The 26397-nt window shown below is 36.8% G+C and overlaps 1 protein-coding gene across 3 annotated transcripts in view; it reads right to left on the bottom strand.

Moving 5' to 3' along the window:
* The window catches only part of DOCK2 (dedicator of cytokinesis 2), a 197751-nt gene that overhangs the window by 14969 nt on the left and 156385 nt on the right, over positions 1 to 26397 (bottom strand). For 2 of the 3 annotated variants that reach the window (XM_056348606.1, XM_056348605.1), the window contains exons 34-43: positions 22078 to 22163; positions 15972 to 16128; positions 14739 to 14779; positions 13254 to 13344; positions 12037 to 12156; positions 10276 to 10365; positions 8877 to 8981; positions 6576 to 6717; positions 4750 to 4831; positions 866 to 950 (exon numbers count right to left, since the gene is read on the bottom strand). In XM_056348606.1, coding sequence (XP_056204581.1) covers positions 866 to 950; positions 4750 to 4831; positions 6576 to 6717; positions 8877 to 8981; positions 10276 to 10365; positions 12037 to 12156; positions 13254 to 13344; positions 14739 to 14779; positions 15972 to 16128; positions 22078 to 22163 — 999 coding nt within the window. Of the gene's footprint in view, positions 1 to 865; positions 951 to 4749; positions 4832 to 4869; positions 5722 to 6575; positions 6718 to 8876; positions 8982 to 10275; positions 10366 to 12036; positions 12157 to 13253; positions 13345 to 14738; positions 14780 to 15971; positions 16129 to 22077; positions 22164 to 26397 lie in introns of those variants that run through there. The other variant, XM_056348607.1, reaches the window with a different exon arrangement.

Consider the following 26397-nt stretch of genomic DNA (forward strand, 5'->3'; position numbering starts at 1 on the left):
TTATTCATAAATGGTTTCAAAACTCTACAGTTTGCAATGGAAGCCAATGTGCAGCATGAGTCTTAATAATGCAGTGCAAACCTGGGATGTCAGAGAAAAGTTTGCATCTGAAGCATTTAGCTGAACAAAAGGTGAGAAGCTCCTTACATGAAACTGTTGACACTACTAATCAGCACACACATGGCTGAAATTGTAAATTTTTAAAAATAAATGGCTTTTCCCACTAATATCCCAAGAGCACAGCTTTAGCCATAAAGACTGGATGTTTTCATGACAAACTATAAAATATCAGCTATCTGTAAAATGAAAATAAAGTAACTTAGCACATTTTTATGCATGAAACGGAAAAATAATTTATGGTATTGCAGATTTCCTAGAATATTTGAACAATGAAGACTATTTCTTAGCAGTACACCATTAGGCATAGGAATAAATGTGACAAAGGTAGCACTCTAGTCTGTCAAGTTTTTATGGGACTAATGAAAGCAGACAACACACACCTCTCATTGCCAAACTGGCAGCTGACAAAAGTGTTGTAAACTACAAGAGGCAAATCATTTGATATTTATTTAGATGTCATCTTGTTTCATAATGAAAATCTGCGCCAGAAAATGTTACTGCTTAACACGAATGTGTTGAACATACTTAACTAAATAATGTTTACCTGCAACTGGCACAGTGATGTATCACTAAGTGCACAGAAATAGTGCTAAAATAGAGAAATTTTGCTTTTTTTCTTTTTTGGAACCAGACCCTAGAGGTAGGATGTCTGTAACAAGTCTTCCAAGACTAAGAAAGGATCTAGAGCAAATGTCAGTCACAGCTACCGGAACTGCAACCATCACCCTATCGTTCAATTACTTACAGCAAATTCATTTTCAGGGTCAACAGATCCTTTTCTGACTGGTCTTGAGTAGTGGAATCGGTGCACGTTGTTGGACTTATAAAAACTAAAAGATTTAAAAAAAGACTATTGTAAAATACAGAATTCAGAAATTTATGGAACTTGTTATCACAGTGAAATATTTCATTTTGATTCACTTGAGTTTTTAATTAAAAGCAAATTTTCTAGTCAGAAAAAAAGCATTTCACTGAGAACTCAGGAGACAACTACTTTATCTATAAATCAGTGTCATCACACAGTATTTTAGAATTATTAAGCTTCAGCTTGTAATGGGGTATAATTTCCAGGCATAAATTTCAGAACTTCCAGATTAATGTTAAAACCTACAGAAGAAGGTCAAGAAAAGATTTTTACTTCCATATATTCTTGCTGTGGCAGGCACACTGCATGCCTGCTTTATAATGGCATACCAAAGGAGTATGTTTTGTTAAAAATAACTGACTGAATAGAGCAGATATATTCACCTGGTGTGTTTTTTCACCCACGGTGCATGCCAAATCAGTTTAATCACATCTAACAATTCTGTTCACAATGCAGAACAATAGGTATTGAATAAACTAAACATTTGAAGCCATTATAATAATAATTTCTTGTGATAGATAAGAAAATGTATATAAATACTTGTAGAGAAGGACATCAATGTAAAGAATATATTGCAAATTCAAGTTATGGTCTATTCCATGTAGCTAATAAATCATTCTCGGTCATTGTGAGCACATATTTTGGTTCAACCAGGCTCAGGGCTGGGTCCTGCACTTGGATCACAACAGCCCCATGCAATGCTGCGGGCTGGGGCAGGGGGCTGGGAACTGCCCGGCGGGGAAGGGGCTGGGAGGACTGGTGGCCAGCTGGGCATGAGCCAGCAGCGTGCCCGGGTGGCCAAGGAGGCCAGCAGCACCCTGGCTCGTAGCCGGGGCAGCGTGGCCAGCAGGGCCAGGGCAGTGCCCGTCCCCCTGTGCTCGGCACTGGTGAGGCCGCCCCGCGAACCCTGGGTTCGGGTTTGGGCCCCTCACGGCCAGAGGGACATGGAGGGGCTGGAGCGTGTCCAGAGCCGGGCACGGGGCTGGGGAAGGGGCTGGGGCACAAGTGCTGGGAGGGGCGGCGGGGGGAACTGGGGGGGTTAGTCTGGAGAAGGCTCCGGGGGGACCTTATCGCTCCCTGTAGGCATGGGGGGGTTCATCTCTTTTCCCAGAGAACAAGTGACAGGACAAGAGGAAACAGACTCCAGTCACATCAGGGGAGGTTTAGGTTGGGTACTAGGAAAAGTTTCTTCACAGAAAGGGTGGTCAAGCCCTGGAACAGGCTGCCCAGGGAGGTGGAGGAATCACCATCCCTGGAGGTGTTTAAAAGATATATAGATGTGGCACTTAGGGACAGGGTTTAGTGGTGGGCTTGGCAGTGCTGGGTTAACGGTTGGACATGATGATCTCAAAGGTCTTTTCCAACCTAAATGATTCTATGATAATTCCACAAAACTCATATCTACTCATCTTTTAGCACTGGCTGACTTGAAAGAACAGAATTTGCACACTTTTGGCTTAGTGTTTTGCTGTCCCTAGAAAATTCTTTCATTTTGATTTTTGGTTTCTTTTTGAAAGATGGATTAAATTTAAAGCCATATTAAGTGAAAGCTAATTTTGCAGAGGAAAAGAAAAATTTCTCAGAAATATCTTACAGTAAAACCAAGCCATGTTTTGGAAGCCTAGGGAAACAAACAAATGGAGAGACACCAAACTGTTGAGCTAAGGAAACTTCTGTTGTATTAGTTCATAGGAACCTATAATTTATGATCCAAGCTACTAAGATTATCTTCATCAATAAAGAAAGTGTTATATACTGCCATACTGAGTCAGATAACTTTATACGGTTCCATCTGAAAGGACAGGTATTTTGAAGCTTGTTGATAGAATAAATGTATTGTCATTGACTAATGTAACTAACAATTAAATGCACAGTAAAGTACACTCATAAAATCTCTAAGACCAGATGAAATCAGCAGTTTGGCGGAATTCTGCAGCTGAGACAAACAATTACATAGCTCCTGTATGACAAGAGATTGTACTTATGTGGAACACTGCTAAATAAAACTTTTACAAGCTCAAAATGTGGCTGGCACTGCACTGAAACTAGTCAAACAGGACCAGATTTATAAGCTGTCTTTCAAGTTACTGGCTTTAAAATGAATTCAAGTTGAAACTGGGACAACAGTTCATAATTTTTTTATTTCACTGGGGTTTTTTTTTGTTTTGTTGGTTGTTGTTTGTTTTTTTTTAATCTTGTAGTACAAGTCCTGTGCTATGTATCTGCTTTATTTATTTTGGGGTACATGGGGAGGTGATTCTTCTTTTTCCACTCAATCAACCACAATTTCAGTAAAAATTGTAGAGAAAAGTCTGCAGACAAAGGTGACATCTGGTTTGAATCCAGCTGTGGAAGAGTTAGAAATGAACCCGGCTGACAAAAAGAAGCCTTCTATCTTCATTCTCTTTTTGGACAGCCAAAGTGTTGTTAAAGGTTTTGGTCTGAGTGTTTGTTTGTTGAAGTGTGGAGGCATTCCAAAGCCTGTCTTGCATTAAAAAGACAGGTGCCTCAGTTTACCTAGAGACATTGTAGCTCGAGATGCCTCTTTTACACCAGTTTCAGTTAGGGAGATACAGTCATACCTGGTGCTTTCACAAGGCACTGACAAGAACAGGGAGAAACCACGGCCTGCCTTAATTGATGGTGCTTGTACCTATGTGCTGTCCTTAAGTTACAAGCTAACAAATACTATCTTGAATTTTTTCATTCAGGTGTTAGTGATAGCAACGGCTTTTACTGACCATGTTTGCAACCATATACATCACAGAATGGTTTGGGTTGGAAGGAACCTTTAAAGATCACCTCGTTCCAATTGCCTTGCCGTGGGCATGGCCACCTTTCACTAGACCAGGTTGCTCAAAGCCCCATCCAACCGGGCCTTGAACCCTTTCAAGGATGGGGCATCCACAGCTCCTTTGGGCAACTTCTTCCAGTATCTCAGCACCTTCATACTAAAGAATGTCTTCCTTACACCCAATCTATATCTCCCCTCTCTCCATTTAAAAACACTGCCCTCCATCCTGTCAGTACAGACCTTGACAAAAAGTCTCTCTCCATCTTTTTTATAATCTCCCTTTATATATTGATGGATTATGGATTTGGAGCCAAAGATCTCACAAGCCTTAATTCAGCCAATATTCCAGTAGGTACTGTATGCAGTTTGGGCATCAACTATTAGAAGGAACCATCACTTTCCACACTTGTAGTCAGAACAATTAATTAGGAGCGTGTACTAAGTTCTGCCAGTTCTACACTGGGTTACAAGTTTGGAATTGTTCCCCAGTCTGTTCTCAGAATACTTTGGACAATTAATTTCCTTTACTCCTTTACAAAATCTTGACCATAGTACCAATGGAAGCCATTGTGCCACCATATCTTTTGCGCTTGGCAAGTTAAATCGTAACAACATTCTGTTGTACAAGAACCTTCAACTCAACCACTCTCATACTGCTAGTCACCTGTAAGAGCCCTATTTCCATCATTTGCATAAGAAGCTGTATTTAAAACTCAGTAACTTGGACCCAAAGCATGGATTCCACCTCCCCTCCCTGTAACCAGGGTTGCTGGTTATGCTGTTCCTTAAGTAGTATATGGGTAGATGTTCTTTCATTAAATTCCTAGGGAATACAAAAGTCAGTAAATAAGACAGTAAAAGCTCTAAGATTCACTGGCAAATGACTGAGTTCAAAAAATAATGGTTGTCTGCCAGTTTAGGAATAAGGACTGATTTTTTTTATATTATCTATTTACAGGAATTTACTCACTTTATAATTTGGTCAGGTACTGCCTTATTTTTGAATCTAGGTTGCTCCTCTAGGACTGGTTGCACTGTAAAACACTGGATGTCTGAAATTATGAAAGTTAAGGGCATGGTATTAACTATCAGGATGAAATACTGCAGGCTTATGAGGAAATTAAAATAATAATAATGGTAACAATGATGATGATAATAATAAAACCGATAATTAATAACAATAATAACAATAATAATAACATTTTCCTGATGAAAAATCTGCAGGGTTCAGAGTTTCATTTGTGGAGCTTCCTTGGCCAAAAAAGGACAAGTTTTGCCAGTAGTAATTAGTATATATATATATAAATATTAATTTTGAACTGCATATTTTTAGTATTTACTGAATTCGAATATCTGTAGCTGAATTTATCACACTGAATCATTCACTAAATTTTAAAGCCCAGCCAACTTACAAAAATTACATTAACAACATCTGACATTAACAGTTTCACTATTTCACTTCAGGCATGCATAATGTCATGATGTTTACCATTTTATCTTTGAAATCTGTAATTGAGCAGTCCTTTTACTTGAGATTTCCTTTTTCTATGGAAGTGTTATTTTTGAAATCCGAGTACTGTATTTCTATGTAAATACATCATATTATATATTTCAGTATATTTAAGACTCATGCCCCTGGTTAAGGTTCTGTAGCTTTTTCTTAAGTGCCTCAGTAGTGCATATCTCCTGTTTGTTGCAAATAGACTTAAGCAAACTCTAAGAAAGGACTGAAGCATATGATCTCAAAAACAATAAAATTAGCTAAGACACAAGACAGATTTATGAGGGCTTGGCTCTTAAGCTTAATGCACTTCTTTAGACAAGTCTATAATACACTCTGCTTCAGTCCCAACAGTGTTAAGAGAAAGCAGTATTCCTTTTCTCCTCCAGCAGCTTCCATCAGAACAGACTCAAGAGACCAAGTGAAGTGTTACAATGTTACCTTGAAAATTGATAAAGGAAAATGATGAAAACGTGAAAAAAATGAAAAAAAATGTCTGATACAACAAGGTGATCTCATATCTGCTCAGCCAGTAATAATTTAAAGGAGAACATGAAAATAAAGCGTGTAAGCAACTGTGAAGAATACTTCTAAAGATAACTTAGAACATTCTAAAAGGTGGCCAACAATCTTTATGAGTTAATTTCCTAGGAAACTTTCTGAGAGTGACATATTTATGTTGCCAAGAAATACAGGTGGTACCCGAGTGCAGTGCCAGTCAGAACAATGTTCAAGGAAGATGTGGATTTGATATCAAGACACAACAGCTAAAAATGTGAGGTAACAGCCAATTTGTTGCTTTAAACAGCACATTTGAATGTTCATCACTCATTTTGCCATTTGAAGAAAATAAAGGTAAAACCACATATGAACTTTGCTGAAATGGGTATCGAGCACTGGAACAGGCTGCCCAGGGAACCACCCCTGGAGGTAATTAAAAGATGTGTTGACATGCCACTTAGGGAGATGGTTTAGTGGTGGGCTACATTTATGGTTGGACTCAGCCTTAATCTTTTCCAACCTAAATGATTCTATGATTCTATGATGACTGAAAGAGACATACTCCGTAGAACTGTGAGAAAAACAGACACAAACATAAACCAGACGCAAACATCTTATGAACAAATTAAAAAAGACATGCAGGGCATATAAGAAAAACTGCAAACTGAGCTGCCACATTAATAAACCTTCATCTTTTTTAGGAAATGACTGCTCCACACAGATAAAACTCTTGCTAAAAACAAGGTTTCCCCCACCCGCCTTCACTCTGTGATTTCCCATGTGTTTGAGGATACATTGACCAGGAGAGTTTTTCACATCCTCTCCAGGGGCTGAGGTGGTGTTCATCTTCTCTGCACTGGGAAATTGAGTCATCAGCTGTGTCTGGAAATCTTCTCTCCTCTCATACTCCTTCCCACGATAGATGAATACTTTATTCTGCAAGGAATAAACAGCTGATTTCTTGGGCTGTATGATGCTGAGGCAGAAGTTATAAATGCATGTTCATCAGTACAAAGACAGCGGTGTCTCCAAATTTTGTAATGAGTGTTACTGGTTTTGGAATATTTATTAGCTATAAAGCAAGACACCATTTTGACCAGGTGCAGGAACGCAGCACTGACTCTCCAGAAACCCTGCTTTGGAATGAATGAAGATAAAGTGGCACCACCACTGAGGATGCTCCTGTACAGCAGAATAAAATCAGAATGGAAGGTAACAAAAGTACTGAAATTCCTTTTCTTCTTGTTTGTCAAGTAAAAGGATTTGCTTTCAAATACATTCTGGATTCAGGTTTCACAGCTTTCCTCTGCCTGCTCCTTCTCCTTGGTATGATGAAATGTCCTCATTCACAATACAGTAACCCCCAATGTGCTCATTTGTGGTTCAGTTTGCCACACTTAACAGGATACTTCTATAATTACCAGAAACAAAAGGTGCATGTTTCCTTTGGTGTAATATTAGCATATCATTTCACTATTTTCCTAATGTTTTCAATGCAACATTGGCCTTTAAAAGTGGCAGAAAGAGGTCTTTCATTGCTTTTCAAGTATAAGGAAAGCTACCACATTAATTGTAGTATGTAGGAAAGATTATATTTTTCTACAAGAAAACATAAAATATTCAGGTTAGTTTTATGCTCTGAAGACATGCACTACAGTGGTTAAAATAAAGCAATGAACTTTTAAAAAATAAGTAAAAGACAGTTGTGCATCAATTCCTGCATTTGGCAGGTTTCTTGAAGAAACAGACCCTTTGGATTCTTAATTTCTCCCATGCTAGTAAAAAATGGAGAAAAGTAAAGAAAACAGAGTAGATTCAGTGTATAGAGGTCTGTTTAATGAAAACAGTTCAAACTTATCATAATTGTCTTAAGATATTAACTAGCTGTTACCGTTGAGGAAAAAAACTTAGAGTAAGACAAGACAGTTGGTATGAACATGTCAGCTCAATGCATATTAGAGATCAAAAAAGCAATCTGAAATTCAGTCATTATGAGGAAAACAAAGAACAAACATCAGCATTGCACTGAACAAATTCATAGTATATCCACATTTCAAGTACTACGTGCACTTGTCCTACCATCTCATGAACTAGGAAATGGGCAGCAAGGGAACTGGGATGTTAAAAGGTACGGAATGGTTGCTGTGGAAGCAATGTTTGGACAAACCAAGACTTTAAGGAACAATACATCATGAATGGTACAAGGAAGGTGATTAAAGAACAACTGTTCAGTCTCTTTGTAAGAACTAGTGTAGAGAAATGATCAGATGACAAAAAAGGGCAACAGTACATCTCTAACACACACAGTTGTATACTGTGAGGCCACAGTATATTCTGGAGAGCATCAGTTCAGAAAGCAACTGACAAATTTATCCAGCCCAAACCATTCTATGGTTCTATGAAATTCACAATAGAACAATCCATGAAGGGCTAGAAAACAAAACTGTCAACTCCAACCCAGGAACCTGTTTATCAGGTAAGCAGGGAATATCTACCAGGTCAGTATCACTACACACCTGCTCTATATTGCACTCTTCCCTACCATACTTATCCACTATTTCCTACTGTTAAACATACAATATTTGGCTATGGAGCGCATTGGTCTGAAAAATATGCTGTTTCCATATTCATAAAGTATTTCAATTGTAGCTGAGAGGCAATAAAAATCAGAAACTCTTGTCAGTTCATTATAAGGTCCGCTAAAAATATCAACCTCATGTGAAACAGAATTTTGGTTCTAATTTGAACACAAGTTAATTAATGACATTCTACTAGTTATCAATAACCTGTGTGGGGACTCATCTGAGAAATATGTACCAATAGAGCTACCCATACCAAATTACATCATATTGATGCACCTAATATTTCTTCTAGTTTCCACCATCAAACTAAGGAAAGAATTGACTTAAACACATCTGAAAACATTTCATGCATATTCTTACAAGTAATAATTCACATTTTGATGACAGTCCTGCATCCAAGCAAAACTAATTTCACGGCAAATATCCCCAGAAACTCACTTGCATTAAAGTACACTCATATTTTTAGAAGCATATGAAAATAGATGAAAAAAGTAAGAATTTAAACATATTTACCCTTAGAAATGTGGGGAATCCTTGGCCATAATAACCAACAGCAAAATAGTCTGGTTTAGGTCTCAGAATTTTCATGATGTTTTCATAGAATTTTGCTTGTTGAATCTGAAAGCAAAACCAACTGCAATTACTTCTCTTCAGGGTTTGTCCCCCCATTTATTTTTAAACTTCTACAGCAGTACTACAGCTATCAGTGGATATGCAAGAGCTATCCATTACTGGTTCATAAGCTATACCGATAATCATTGTGCACATGACACTGCTGTGGTACAATTAAATATTGTTTACATTGATATGCAAATATAATACATACTTAAATAAATGTTTGTGGCTTCAACTTTAATTGTTTGACCTCTGAATCAGTCTAACCCTTAATTTACTAGCATGGAAAGAAAAAAAGCAAACACCAAAATTGTACTTGACACTCTACACTTTAAACACTCAATTGATAACATTACTGAAATAATACATTTGGAAAAACTCCCTTCCTCAAATGTTTTCTGAGGTATGGATCAACTCAAACTTTCACCCTAGTGCTACACTAAAGACATGCCATGTAAAGGGCTTAGAATAACGTCTTCTGTAAAATACTAAGTGTAATTTAGCTTTACTGTTTTTATTTGCTTTGTTATGAGACATGCAACACTGCAACTTAAATGAAATTGCCAAAAATATTTTCTTTATCTTTTAGTTTATGATAAAAGCAGAATTTATTGCGAGGAAAAGAAGCTGTCTTTATACACAACACTGTTAAGGAACATAAGGTTTTGATACTTAAGGTTTCTTTCTGGAAGAATCAGGGATATCTATTGAATGAGCCCTAAATGTTTGTTAAAGATCATGCAAGTGTGGAATCTTGGGGGTAGGAAAAAAAGAAAGTATGTGGGTTGGGGATTTTTTCTAATTAATTCAATTATAATGAAAATGAATAATTGAATATTTAGTCTTCCTTCTAGCCTTTGGACCTAGTTCTAATTCCTTGTGCCATATTACTTCCCCAGTCCCTGATAAGGACAGAATTCTTTAGGCTTGTCGAGATTCGAGTTCCTAAAATTGAAAGAAAAATTTCAAGGAAAAAAATACATCCAGGTGCTTTTTCTACCCCAAAGCAGTAAAAAGGCCTCAAAACCCTGTTATATTTCTTTTATACATGGTATTTAAATTGCACTGAGAATGTTTCTTTCATCTATACAAGTTTCAAAATATCTCAGATGTCCACAACCTTAACAGTTCGTTATCAATCTCTACCACTGGATTGCTACAAGAAAACAGCAACCCTGACAAATGAATTAAAATCAACTGTAGACAATTTCATAAGCAGCTTTATCATTTGATAGTTCAAAAGTAGTAATTTCTGCAACTGAAGTAATTTGAAGACCTGCAGGTCTTCAAATCTTACCAGGTTTTGACTTAGAAGTTCATAGTCAAAAACTTCCTTTTCATATTGCTCTGCAAGTTCTTTGCATAAAGATATGGCTTCTTCCCACATCTGCAATGCAATCACATATTCAAAAAGTAAATCCAGTACCAACAAACAAGTTTTTAATGTGTCACTTTTTAACTACAGTTTTATTGATTATGCTCTCTTTAAATTGCAGTCATTTATTAACAGCACATTTAGAATGGAAGACTCAAGGCAATCATAAACTTCAGGAAAGCAGATTAATGTAAAAAATAAAAGTGTTTTATGGTTCATTATAGGAAGGAATAAGTAAACCTACTTTATTCTTATAGTAAGATAATAAAAAATCACCTGACCTTTCAGATACATAAAAAAGAAGGGTAAACCATGAAGGTGCAAGTATCCAGAATACACCCCAAGCATCGGAGCTGTGTAGGAGGAGATTGACACCTGCCTGTCCTTAAAACCAACACAAGCATACATAACCATAGGTAACCTTGCATATGACAGCTCTCCTAGTCAGCTAAAAACGTACAAGATTTAAATTGCCACTTGCTCAGAGCAGCAGCTTGTTTCTTTCCACACAACTTAATTACAGAGCTGCATAGGAAAGATTAGGACATTTTTTCTCATCTGCTATAGGCACTTAAAGTGTGCAGCACAGAAGTGGTCTTAAAACAGAGAGAAATTCCCTCTCTTGAGGGTATTTCTCAAATTCTGTCAGTCTTCTCTTCTATTCAGAATAAAGAAGACAAAAGGGGTTTTTGAGGCATAATTCCCTACCAGTGGCCACATGCATTATGACCATTTTTACATGGTGCCATGTACCCTCGGCTGGATAGTTCTGAACCCCAGAGCTTTGTCCAGCTGCCTGCGAACTCTCTCTGATGGATCTGAGGGGAACCTGAATGCTAAGTAGGTCAGAAATCAGGAGGATTTTATTTTTCTGAAACAGTGGGTAGGGACTCCTACATTGTAATTCTTTCACATGCCAACAACAAAACCTCTTCTCAGTTGAAGGTGAAGCAAATACTTTCTACCCTCTGAATTACAGCACAGACTTTCATGGGGGAGTTATGCCTTTATTTTGCAAAAAGCAGTAATTAATTGCCTTCCCTGTTCATACTTCTGGCTACAGCTGAACGAGACATAATGACTTAAAGGCATTACTGGGTCATAAGGCTAATTATCCAGCACTGCAGAATTTTCCCCTGCTTTCTAGTCCCTTGCTTTATTTCCAAAAATCTGAGCTCTACTGTCATTTTATTAGGATTTTTTTTTTAAAAAAAAAGCTGAACAAAATGCAGATACTGAGCATCAGACTAACACATTTTAAGTTTGGGATGCAATTCTCAGACTTCTGTGAATGAAATATGTCCATTTTGGACTGTCTGGATTTTTGGGAGATAATGACTGAATGGTTTGGAATGCAGTCTGTGTAGTCCATATTCTTTTCCTAGTAAAGGAAAGTACATTCAACATTTTATATTATTTTATTACTGCCTCACAGAGAAGCTTGTGACCACTATAAACATTAGCCATCTTTCTTTGTGAATATGGTTATTTAAAGAGTATATTCATATAGAACTGATATATGCTGTGAATAAGCATTCAGGACACAATTTTTACTTGACCCACATTTCAAAGAGGATTTCCTACACACACACTTTATACAGAGCACATTCATTAAATAACTGCCATACAAAGCAACACAGTAAAAAAAGAGATTTGGCAGGGGGAAGAACTCTACAGACCTACCTTTCCTTTGTCAAAGTAGTCTATAATCTTCTCATACAAATTCTCTTTCAAGTGTCGATAGGTCTGTGAACACTGGAACTCTGTTGACATGACTTGGGGTGCACACTGTTCATCTGACCACTGAGAATAAAAACAAGTTAAAAAACAAAATTATTTTAGAGTTCAACATTTCACACGCACATCCCCTCCTCCCCCAAGGCCCGGTCCCTTGGGAACTTCGAGGTGGTTTTTTTCCTTTCTTTCACAAAGAAACTGGGTAAGACACTGGGAATGTTTTCATTACCTCTTCAAACAAGTGCTGTATTTCATGTGATAACCAGGACTACATATAATATTTTAAAAAGCTGTGCTCCTTCCTGCCCACCACCCAAAAAATTTTAGATAAAAATCTATGTGAGAAAATGAGTTAATTTTATTTCAGTGGTGTCAGCTTGACTGATATGGTTTTGACTTTTTTTTAAATATTGGCATATATTATCAACTTTGTCTATACCATATACCTATACCAATACATACAATATACCTCATATTTTTGTATGATCAGAAAAGTTAAGTTTAAGAAAAATAGCACTGTGAAAAACCAAATTTGTATGGTTCTGCACTAAAACAAATTCCACAAGAAATCTCAAGTTTTTGCTGAAGAATATTTAGACTTTGAATTTTCCTTTGAAATGGAAATGCATCTTACTGACCATTTCTATCAATAATGTAAGTTACAATGAGAATAAGTGTTAATTGTAGCAAAAAATAACTACCAGCTACAAAAGAAAGCGAACATAACTTGGCAGAATGATTCATATTATTTAAAGTAGAAAGTCAGATCTTTCCCTATGGTAGCTGGGAAAAATTGTATTTCATTTTCATCATGGTTATGTTTGGTTTAGTAAAAAATTAGCACAGTGAAAACGACCTGGAAGTTAAATGGCTTCAGAATTCGCACATAATGTTCTCACTATAAAGTAAAACTATTTTTGCTACCAATTTGGAAGCAATTTAGTTTTATAAATATGTAGCTTTTAATTACCTACTAAGAACACCACTTCAATAATTAATGTTAATTTTGTATGAACCACAGCAGTATTTTTAACTAGAAACTTGAATATCCCTACGGAAAATAACTAATATGCAGTAAATCAGAGATTAAGACAATCACTTTTTACTTTATAAATTTGAAAATTGCACAAGATGATTTATGTATTGAATTTAGAAAATCTAACCTTCAAGAGCCACGTATGGAGTAGAAGGGTATATGCTGCTTCTGTGTAATTCTCACAATCTAAATGAAGATCTCGCAATTTATACAAATATCTGTTAGAGGAGAGAACAGGAATTACACTAGATATTGACATGATGGGAATACTGTGTCAAAAAAGTTCTAGTTAAACTCTGCAATGGAAACTTCATGGATTTCACTCAGTCACTACCCGAAGAGTCTTCAAGGACACTCTGGGAGGGGTTAAAGCTCTGTGCATTTGTTCAGACGTTTCTGTGCTCTCTTTGTATGCTGAAACGTTGTGCTCAAAAGGAAGAGAAAGAGGTGACCTTCCGCGAACTGCTGTTAGCTCCCCCTCCAGGAGGAAGAGGAAGCCTAAGTCAGAGCTCTGAGTCACTATCTCTAGACTGTTAGTAAATACAGCTGCCTTTCTCTGTAGCACTTTTCAGTTGCATGTACACACTTGCGTAGATAGATGCACACGCAACAGGTAATGCAAGGTAAAGGAGAACACGGACAATACCATCCCAGAGAGACGATGCAAGGGCAGAGGAGTTGTTGGAAATTATGCGTTGCCAGTGTTCTCCTTGATCCCGAGGGCAGCACTGCTGCTACCAGCACAACCATTTACCATCATGTGACTCAAGTCACATCTTTTGCAGCAGCCAAAAAGAAGCAGCGCATCCCATTTTTTTACACACAACAGGAGTTTTGACACGGGAACTCGGACACCTTGCTGTAGCAGTACAAGGTTTTACCGTTCCCAGTTGTCAACCCAACTGAAAACGTGTCCCCCTCAGCAATGCCCACCGAGGGAGCATTGTTTCTCCCTGGTTACTCCAGCTCATAGCTCCAGTTTTAGCTCTGACCCACCTTCAGTGCTTATTTTAGCTGAGATTCTGGCCTTTGTCCTGCACTGGCTGAGGCACAGGTGGTTCTGCAGATTTTGCAGAATGAGAGGAGAGGCAGGAAATAGTGAACTTTTGAACAGCAAGACTTGCTGCAGCTCATATGCAAAACTCTTGGAGACAATAAGAGGCCATGTCACATCTGAAAGAATTTGCCAGCGTAGCTATAGCTCTTACAGAAAAATGCTTTACTAGTAATTCTGCATTGCACATAGTGTTGCATATTCAAAGAGACTTGGCAGGCTGAACAGTTCTACAAAACTTGAAAGTTTTTTTCCTGCCATTCTAAATGCATGATACACCCCTCCATCAAACCTCAAATCAATCTGAATTTTCTTTATTTCGAACAATAGACAATAAACATTGAATTATTTGATCAACTAAAAGTTGGTTCTTGGGGAAAAAAAATGCTGCTGCTGAATATATATGATAGATTCCAAATCACTGAATGCTAAGTAAACAATCGAGTAAGAATATAAATGAGGCCAGGGTTACAACAGACATCAAAGTACAATAAAACAAGAATTTATAACAATATTATTGCCCTCTCCAAAACAGATCCAATAGAACAACTGCCATACCTGATATACATCTCTTCACGGTTAATGTCCTTGTAGAAATTCTAGGGACACAAACATTTAAAAGTTATCTCCCAATGTCTTTTATCAAAACACAAAATAAAAATATATATGCTGAGGTTTTGCTTTTCTTTCTATTTGGGCAGCCTAATAAATGCATTATTTACAGACTTTCTTCACTGTAAACCTAGCACTACTACTACAATTAATATTTTAATTAGTTATTAGTATGTGATATTATTATACATATCTATATACGCTTCTTCTGGTTCACTGATGAGATCATTAGTGAAAGTTTTCCTGCCTTAGAAGAGGAAAATACAGTTATCCAAATGCATTAACATTATAAATACATGCTCTGGTTACACTTGATGGCCAGGAAATCAGCTGGTATTTATTGAAGTTGATCTGTAATACTGTTGTGCAATACCTCTAAAAGGGCTAATTCCAGGAATAAAGCTCATTTTTTTCATCATAACACTTCTGTAGGTATACAAGTTCCTAAGGCTGTGCAGAATGTATGACAAGAATTGTGTCCTGAAGACTTGCAGGAATTGATACCACATTGTCCAGCAATTCTATGATTACTGAGGAACAGAGAGAATGTGAGCACAATGAATATTAACCATGTTCTTTTTCCAGCCTTTAAAGTTGATAAAGGTTCCTCTTCAGCTTAGAGGAATTTCCTGGTGGAGGAATTTCTGTATGTGATATCCTCATTACAAAATAGGAATAAAAAAACCCCAACAAGGTGGCCTACAACCAGATCAGAGACTCAGATCTTCTTGGCACCTTACTGCCAGTGTAGCTTGCAGGTTTCTATCCCAGATTCAAAGAAAATAATTGTTGAGTTGCTAAAGCAGCAAGTGGCTTAGTTCCTCATGCAAAACTTGCCTCTGGCAAAAGCCTGCTGTTATGTTTAGCCTATCAAAAGGTCAAGGTGCATGAGCAGTAGACTTCCTTACTTATCCACGAAATCGAAGTGGATAAAACATACAAACAAAACCAAAGAACTGAGTGGACATTGCTTTCTTGATTATGCATGCAAATAAATATGAAAATCTCATACAAAAATATCATATGAATTATGTCCATGCAAATAAATACGAAAATCTCATGCCTCAGAGTTTAAATCAGTATTGAGCACTGTCCCCAGGAGGATTTGTCTTCATTGTTAGTAAATGGATTCTAAAGCTCTTCCCTTTTCTCACACAAGAATTACAAAAGAGAACATACCAGTAAGTTCACAGTACAGCTCATGCGATTGTCCTTGCTTTCGTCATTCATCACCGTTCGGTAATCTAGCAGCTTCTCCAGGAGGCCTTTAACTAGGCTGACAAAACTTTCAACCAATTTAGAAATGCCAGGATACTGACACGCACACTCTGTAAGGCTGCAAACACACAAAAAGGTTTTTACAATACTGTGAAAATTAGTGCCCCATTAGATGAAAAATTGTTTGGACCTGAAGGCAAATACTGAATTAGAGCTAAAGCAACTGCAAAATGCTCTGAAAATTCCCTTTGTGGGTTGGTAATTTAGATATGCAGAAGACAGATGGGATATAAATCAGAGTAAAAAAACGAAAACTTGACTTTTCCTGTTTGAAAATGTCTTCAAATTCAAGGGTATACCTACAATTTCAGAAAGGAGAAACCCGTGTCAGTGGTGCATCTAACTCAAGTCCCTGGAATGCCACACTGTTGCAATGAACATCACACCTCCCTTTCCTCTGTAACTGTGCAACATAAAATGCATGCAACAATTATTTTCTTGTCTTTGTACAGTTACATGTGAGTAGAAAGTTCGAACTAGCATAAACTAGAATTTTAGGTCAAAATTTAGGTCAAAAGATACATTCACTAACAAGATCTCAACATTTGCTCTTAAGAAATAGGCAAATCCAAACAATAAACTTGCTGCAGATTAAAAAAAGCAGGTAGCCCTCTTTTCATAAAAATACAGGAAAATAAGTTTTATACATCATCATCGGATTCCAATTTACATTAACAAGGTATTAGTGTATGCTGTTTCTATAAAGTGCTGAAGTGATTTAGGAGTAGGTATTTCACATTACTATCATAGCCCTGGTTTCAAAGCTTAGCTGTTTAAACATTATCAAATGATTACCAGCACCTCATTAAGGATTATTTTCTTTCTTTGCTTAAGAGTTTGTTTCCTCTGCTTAGCATTCTGGTTTTCCATTGGGATTCTCTCTGACAAACTGCATTTCTTATATATATACATACATATATACTCACATATATTGATATTTTCACATATATATATATCCACATGTATTCTTATATATATTCACATGTCTATATATATTCATATATACGCTTATATATGTCCACATATATATGTGTAGGTGCATATATTAGGTCTGGCTGAGTTAGCTCCCCCACAGCAGCCCTCACAGTGCTGTGCTTTGCCTTGGTAGCCAGGAAGGTGTTGGTCCCCCCCGTGTGTTGGCTACTGCTGAGCAGCGCTCCACAGCACCAAGGCTGTCTTCAAACCCCTCTCACCCCCAAAGGCCAGTAGGCTGGGGGTAGACCAGATCTTGGGAAGGGACACAGCCAGGACAGCTGACCCAAACCGTCCAAAGGGATATTCCATACCATATGACATTTGCTCAGAAATAAAAGCTAAGAGAAGGGAGGATGACGAGGGGGATGCATTATTACATTTGTCCCAGAGCAACTGTGACACATAACAAAGCCCTGCTTCCCGGGAAGTGCCTGCACGTCATCTGCTGATGGAAAATAGAGATATTTTTTTTTCTTTGCTTCCACACACTGATTTTGCTTTTTCAAACTGCCTTTACCTTGACCCATGAGTTCTTTTCCGTCTTATTTTCATCCTCCCCCCTCCCCATCCTACCAAAGATGGGGAGCAATAGAGTAGCTAGGTGAGCACCTGGCATCCAAAGTCAACCCACCACAATGCACAAAGTAATTACACGTAGATTTGGCATATCCTATTAATAACATATCAAAGTCACCATGTATTCTCACAGGAAAATAGTAAAAACAAATGAGCAATTGCAAAATTATCCCTGAAACTATGCTGTGTGCTTAAGCTGAGCAGTTTCAATGATATATCATTCTTAATGTGTGACCTCTTAGTGTTTCATTAACAGCACTCAATTTATATGCAAATACATTTAATAATTTATTATTAATCTTTAAGTACACTATTTTAAACCTTTCATTAAAAAGTATTAAGTTTTAATTAATTTTTCAATTAATTGCAAAAGTAATTTTTCACTCCTCAGAATTATTTAAGCTTTCTTCAGAAAATACATATTCATATTAACTTCAACTGCAAAGAAATCCTCAAAGCTTTGGCCTCAAATGGGACTTCAGCACAGTACCCAGTCTCAAAGTTCTAACTCAAAGTAAAAACAGCTTCTAATGTTTATTCCTTTGATTGCACAGCTCCAACAGAGTTATTTTGCCAAGACAGAGGGAGTGTGTACATGCATGTCTAAAAGATTATTTACATTGTACAAGATGTGACAGGCAGAGGCTAACAGATAAAAAGAGAATAATTTAATTGCTGTTTGACTAGGCTGAAACAATAATTGAAATATTTAAATAAATTATTGAAATGTGGCTTATGACATCAAATATGGCAAATGAAATGATAAATACTAAAGGGTCTGAAGAGCTGACAACTGACAGGAAAGGCTGTAGCACATTATATTTGTGGAAGAGAAAGTAAGAAAGCCTCAGAACCATACAGGAGACTGGAATACTATACAGGAAAATAAGTTATTTTACCTATGTAAGTATCAGAAAGAGGATAAGATGCTAACAAAGGGAATTACAGTCAACTTTTAAATGATATTATGAATTTTTGCCATAGGTTCAACTTGGATTGACAACAAACAAGGCAGAACTATGAACATTACTTGAGTGTGAAATGAGCATGAGTCACCAAGACATCACGGTTCTTTCCAAAGCAACTAGAAAAAACACTGACGTAAAACACAAGCTATTGCTAGATTTCACCCAGGATACAGTACATAACTCCAGTCACTAACAAAAGACGAACTGGAATACACACAGAGGAGAAATACAAAACAAACAGGAGAGAGGAATACCTGTCTCAAGAAGGAAGATTTTAAAAGTTGTCTTGCTCAGCTTTATACAATAAAAACTTCATATATACATAAAACTTCAGAAGATTCCACCCCCTAGGAGGGAGCAAGAAACTTCTGAATTTTTAAACAGAGCTTGAAAAAAATAGAAGCTTTAAAATAAAAAATATTTTCAATGAAGCTCAAGAAAAAGCTGCATAACATGGGACACTGCAATTATGGGGAACCGGAAAGCTTCCAAGTGCTTTTTTCTGTTGTTGCGTGTATTAGTAATTGAAACACGCCAGAAATCATTTTCTGAGCTTGAGGACAAGCGGCATAGCACAACTTGTATTCATATAGCTTGCTCCTCCTCCAGTTCCCAAAACGGGGTAGCCTTGTCTATTCTGCCTATTGAGAACAGCCTCTCATCTGTTCCACGTTATCGCAGTTTTTCCTTAGTGGGAAACTAAGGAAATTCATCATCCATTCATCAGCACAGGGCACAGCCCTGCACGGCACGTGCTAACGTTGAGGACTATGGACAAACACAAGGCAGTGCTTATACTTCTGCTGAACCTATTTAGTTCAGTCCCAGCAGCCAAGCAGTGCGGGTAAGTGCTGGTTGCAGAGAAGAGCACAAACACATGACAGACACTGACTGCTGCTAACTATCTGGGTACAGGTGGGAATTGGAATTCCGAAGGAGCGCAGTTAGTCACAGAAAATGAGTTAATGAACATATGACCAAATGAATTAATCTGGAGACCAATTTAACTGGGTATCTATCCAGTTGGAAAAAGGAGTTGAGGACAGAGGCTTGAAATCCCTGCTTTGAAAGGTGTGAAGGTAGGAAGGTTAAAACCTAACCAACCAACCAACAGGGTCCTACCCGCAGACAGGTCACCAGCCTCTGCTTCAACTGCCCCTCTACAGGTACCATTAAACATCTTCAAGGATGGAACAAAAAAAAATTATCTGGAGATGATATGAAGTGACATCTTTAGAAATACAGAAACCTTGAAGTCTTGTAGAATGTATCAAGGGAAAAAAAAACGGGTATTTAAAGAAAGAAAAGTAACTTGGAAAGGCAGAAAGATAAAAGGCTATGGTAGTACATTTGATGGGACTACTTAACTGGACTGCCAAAAGATGGGGTTTAACTGGACAGGTACCAGTTCTCTAGAAAAGTATGTGAATGGAACAGTAAACTGCAAACAAGACCAGCAAGCAATGTTACACAGCTCAGAAAAGGTAAACTTCAAAGAGTCTCATATGCAAGATCTGAAGGAAGATTTTCTCTTTGCAATGATATAGTTCAAATACTGTTCCCATCTTCAAGACAATGTAGTCTTTTAATATAGATGTAGACGTTGTAGAAATGTCTAGAAATGGCTAGAAAACATTCCATATGATCAACTGAAACACTGGGGTTCAAAGAGAACACTGAAGGAAACCTGACAGCAGCTTTCAAACTTGTTAAAAGCTGCTGAAAAAAAACAAAAAACAAACCAACAACCCAAAAAAACCCCAAACATCAAATTATTCTTTATGTCCCCTGTAGGTAAAACAAGAAATAATTGGCTTAAATTGAGGCAAGGAAGATTTATATGGATATTTTGGGGAAAAAAACCACAGAACAAATGTTAAAAAAAACTCAGAAAAAACCAACTTACTAGCAGCAAGGAAAGTTTAGCACTGCAATAAATGTCCATTGTGTCAGCTGAATGCCCAGTGTGAAAGATGATGAACTGTACCGACAGTTCAGGCAGGCATCAGTGTTTAGGCTCTGCAGCAGTGGGCTCAAGAAAACTATGTATTTGCAGGTCTGGTTTTGGTCGTACCAAGAGCTAATCTGAACATCTCTGGGTCACCTCTTTGCTGTCCTGAGGCTTGAAGCCAAACAGTAAACAATCCAATTTGAAAAATGTCTTTATTGCTCCTAGTTTACATAGTCATTGCATGTTAGGAAGTAAACGAGACATTTTTAAAACTTCATCTGTCCTTGCCAGTGCATCAATTTCAAATAGATTTATAGTGCTTGAAAAGTGTCAGTACTTGCACTTTTATCAAGCCTGCCTCTCTGTATTTTACCTGCCTCCTCACAGAACAGACACTAAAGAAACAATTAATATTTTAATTACATTTGATGAAAATAATATTTCTTTTAAATTTTACTATTTAATTAGAACATAACCACATAATATTCACATAAGAATTAAATAACAATATGTAAAAGTTAAGTAATTCAGTATTTTTTACAAAATTATTTCTTCACTGAAATTAAACTTTTTTCCGTTGTGGCATACGCAAAGATTTCATGCTTCACATGGTAAGGGATGTGACTTTGCAAAGATTTCCACCCCCTACACAAAAATACAACACAGACAAGGTAGCAGGCTTTGAGAAAGTAAAAATGTACCCATTCAATGTCACAAAGACTATCGATTTTGTCAGGTAGCCAAAGTGCTATAGAATTTTTATACTTAATAACCATTAGGTTATCAATGCCTGAGTCAGTGTATGCTGAGCGACGTACTTTCTCCCTGTTCCAGTCTAAGGCACAAAGCTAGGACCAGGTTCACAGAGGGAGGTGCAAGGATTCCACCAATGCCCCAAACCTCACACGCAGCCTGCCATGAGGGAAGACATAGCCATTAAGTCCAAGATTAAAACTGAATGTGGGTGGCCAAGAAGAGAAGGAGATGTTATAGGCTTTGGGATTGTTAGAAATACAGAAATAGAGATGTTTTAATTAAACCATAGCACCCTGCAATATTCTTAATCCAGGATAGTAATTTTATGTAAATTCAGAGAATAATCTCAAAGTTCAATCTAGACTAGAAAAGCAAATAAGACATCTTAAATACCTCCTTCTTAGCAGTGTGAAGTAAAACCAAGAAAGGTTATATAAAGAAAAATGGGAAAGACTAAAAAGTGGGGTGAATTTTTAATTATCATTGCTTGAAAGTTATCCAAGCAGGGATTTCTTGGATAGAGAAATGTAGGTTAGGTATAATTCCTTCATAATTTAGCTGCAGCACAAAATACTCAAAAGCAACCAGGAAAATTATTTCAATGAGCAAAACTACAATTCAGACCAGGTTCACTGAAACAGTAGGTTATTTCCAGTCCCTTCATTAAAATAAGCTGCTGAGATTCTGTTTGATTTTTAAGTGAGATTACCAACATGAGAAGTGGAAACAGTAAGATAAAAACACATCCTGAAGGCCTTTGTTATTCCAACACAGTACTTACATGGATTCAAACAGCTGCATGTAGTGTTCATCACCTCGTCCTCCTTCAACCTCATGGTCCAACTTCAAAATTATTTCATTTTCAAACTAATAAAGAAAGAAAAATCAAAACATGGAGCAGGTATCCAAATGTCAAACATATTTCAATACAGCATCAAAATAATATCTCTGTATAGTTATATCACATATTCCCCAGGGTTAAACACTTGAATAACGCACATCCAACTATCTGTAGACAGCTGTTTCTTAGTACAAACTGATAAAATATCCTGAGGAATTAGGCTTAGAGTTATTTTATTTAATAAAAACCATTAAATATCATGGGTTTTCATAGAGCATCTCTAATTTGAAATGCAGGATTTCAGAGTAAATAGAACCACCTTCACCCAGATAAAATAGGATCAATCCTACGGTATGCAATACCTCACTTAATTGCTATTTGTTAGGCTGATCTAGACCCTAATTAGAAAACAGTGGCGTATAAACAAAGACAACAAGCTATTTTTGTAGTTAGGCACAATTCTTTCCCCTCTACTGCACTATTTCTTCAATTTTACTTTACAGTTATGACACCAGTTCATTTGGAGCCATCAGCAGCCTTATTTCTCTACTTGTAAGGTCAAAAAGTACCTTTTTCCCTGTCGGAACTGAAAAAGAACCTATACAGCCTGTGTGCATACAAAGAGAGAAAAAATTAAATATTGTTAATATTTCTCCACTGATCACACCTTGTTAGCTATTATTGATCAGCCATGTCTTAAAACTCCAAGGCTTCTAGGTCTCCTTGTATCCCAAACTTGGCTTGCAGAGAAACACTACATCCCAGTTCGCAGCGTCACCCTTGACAACTGGGCTAGGTCATTCCTGTAATGAATTTCTTGAATCTGGGTATCTGAAGATGTTATCTATATTATTTACTTGCTGCTTTTGTTACACCCTGTATCACTCTCTCATGTACGCTTCAGGTAGTTTTACATAATTGGGCAAGGGAACAATATTTACAATATTCAGAAGAAGATAAAGCCAATTTTCAAAGTTTGTCACACAGGTAAGGAAAAAGTTATCTGGGAAAATGACAATAACCTGAAAAATTGTCATTACAAATACACATACAAATTTTCAGTGGCAATAGTTTGACATCTTTAAAGTGTAATAAACTCCCACATCATCTCTGGAGAATTTCTCAGTAATATACCATTAATATACCATAGTAATATACCATTAGCTCTTAAAGAAATTGAAGTACATCCTGGATTATATTTTAACCAAGCACACTTTGCAGGACCATACCTTAATTATATAAATGTTACGGTATTACTTCAATATAAACGTACAACTGGAATTTGTCATTTCAAAGCCTTTGCAATGCATTATGTATGGGAAACTGCTTTATGATCTTGAAAGGGTTAATCCATTCCAACACGTTCAGTTTAGAGTTTGTAATTAGTTTACCTTGTCTTTACCATATATTATGCAGACTGCATTCAGATCTAGGAAATTAAAACTGTAGAAACTGTAATACACATATATAGGTTCTTTGGGGTTGATCCCACACACACACTTCCCAAGAAGCTTCAAGCATTATCATTTCCATGTTTGAAATATATTCTCAAATAGTTGTTATTTATGTATCATAAACATAACAGAAATACAAAAGATTGTGTTTGTTTGTTTGTTTTTTCCCAATATAAAATGAAAATATCAATGGAAAATTAGGGGAAAAAGATCCTAGTAACTAAAGTCAGTTGGAAATTTTTGGGAGATGGTTCCAAGGAAAAAGGAAAATATATCCCCGTTAATATTGTCCAGTGTAGACCCAGGCATTTTGAACCAAATTACTGGGTGTACTCATTGTTGCCCTTCCGAAACAACAACAAAAAGAAGTGTTCAAAAAATATAGTGTTTTAAAATAATCTATCTGATATATCTATTGTCAATCTTGGAAACCAGAACAATAATTAAAATTAATGTAATTAAAATATTGCATGGTAAAAAATAATTTAATTCAATAAGTTTAGCAGAAATAAATATTAAGATGCTGCAGGTTTTAAAAAGCTAAAAGAAAAAAAATCACTAAAAAACAGCCAGTCCATTAGCATATTTTTTCCCAAGCTTCAAATATTTTGTTGTGAAGAAGCAGGTATCTTTTTGCACCTGCAGTTTGGAAACTCAGCACAAATAAGTACAGCACCAATGGAAAACCCCTTCAAGGCAGAGCCATTATTTATTGACTGGTTTCTAGCTCTAACTACAGTGGGAATACTTTTAATATTGTCTTGTTCTCTAAACCAGTTTGACTGTGTTCTGTGCTTAGCCTTTACTTTCATTGCTTCTAAGGCTCTTGCCTGATGATTTTCTTTGATATTTCATTCTTGGACATCTCATTTTGTTTTTTTATATGAAAACGTTAGAACTTATCAAAGCATTTCAAGATTCATTGGTTTGATTCATAGTCTGGGCTTTTAGCAATGCCAAAAGCCTGGACATACACTTTCACTAAGCTTCCATTTCATTTGGGTATGTCTTCTGAAAGGAAATGCAATACATGAATTTCAAAGTCTTAATGCAAAGTCATTCTTTGTTTGCATCCAACTAATTGCATCATGTTCAGATATCATCATATGAGAAAAGAATTTGGTATAGACTTGAAAAGAACAGTTACAGAATGACAAGCTTTTAATACCAACGCTTTTTTAAACTTTTCCAATGTGGCTGTCAATGTCATCTTTATGCAGTCACAAAGGACCTCAACCTCCTCACCCCAAGTTTTCTACTAAAATCTTTGAGTATCATATGAACACATTACTCAAATATGGCAAAAATTATATTCATATGTTTGCTACCCATTCACTGTAGAATTTCCCAGGTTTCATCTTCTCACAGCAATGACTACTATTCCGTACTGAGACACAAGAACTAGCAGGATTACTCAACCAGTACTCAAAGACAGCAGGAAGCCGTGCATCCAGCCCTGGATCTACTGGGTCATCCCGATGCTGCAAACTGCTCTTTAGGCAGAATGCTGAAGTGGGCCATTAGTTCTTTCAAGGAGCTTTGAAACAGTGTCTTGAGTGGTCTAGCTTCTGCACTTATCGCACACAAAAGGAAAAAAATAGGTGCAGAAAATTAGGCAACACAGATACATTCCTCTCTTCTCTAGAAGGTGCAATTTCATCCACTTCCTATGTCTCAGACCAAATGAAAACAACAAAACCACAGCTGTAAATGTGTGAAACCAAAATTGTTTGTAGGATTATAATGCAGCACCAGGCAGCTATGCTTCAAATAGAAATATTGAAACACTTCACAAGGGGTCAATATGATACAGAAGAACTTGGATACAATTTGCGTAGACTCTGTACAATGGTGTAGAGAGGCGACTTCTCCAGCTCAGCACCAGGTATAGTGTATTTTAAGACGGCTGAGTAGGAAAGTAATGTTCATGAAAATGTGAATAGCACTGCTTTAAATAGATAGAATAGTTAAAATATTCTGCTGCCTGGATGAAGGGGAAAACTAAGGAAAATATGTTGCAATTATCAGCAAGATGCCTACATATAAAAGGTCATTGCTGAATATGAATTTGAAAACCTGTATAGTACACATATGAGGAACATTAACAGCAGCATAGGACTAACTCCAGCAGAACTGTGGGGCACGTAGTCGAGTATTTCAACAGAAGTTGGCAATAAATGGTGTATTGAATAGGCTCTACACTGCTCCTCAAAATACTTAATGAGTTCAGATCTCAGTCTCTATTTCAGAGAGATTACTTCCCATAACGTTCTCAGAGAAAACTATAAATTGTTCAGTAGAAACAACAATCCCATTTTCTGATTTCAGTAGAAGGAAAAGGCTATTTATTTATTAGTACTATTTCTAAATACTTTTTTTCCAGGAGTGTCACATAACAGGGAACCTTATTTTTTCTTTAAAGGCCGTAAAGAATTTTGGTTTGTTAGGAGTACCAATACTTTGTGATCCAGAACAATTCTGTGTCCTGTTACTTGCAGGTTTTGCTGCTCTATATAATAGCTTTTGTAATTAGAATACAAATTAAAGACTAGTATTCTAATTACAAAATTAAAGATCTGTATTCTAATTACAAACTTAGCCAGTGTAACAGTACATACTATACCAATGATAGAAAATAAAGAGTCACCACTGAAATATAGAGGAAACAGAAAAAAACAAACCGTTCTGGCTGGTCCAGGCTGAAAAAGAAGTTTAAAGGGCTCAGAATCAATTTCTACGTGTGTTAGCATATATATGTGTATTAGTAACATGGGAAACAGCAGTACACAGCAGTTTCAGGACAAGG

The sequence above is a fragment of the Falco biarmicus genome, chromosome 8, assembly GCF_023638135.1.
Source record: "Falco biarmicus isolate bFalBia1 chromosome 8, bFalBia1.pri, whole genome shotgun sequence".
NCBI classification, from domain to species: domain Eukaryota; kingdom Metazoa; phylum Chordata; class Aves; order Falconiformes; family Falconidae; genus Falco; species Falco biarmicus.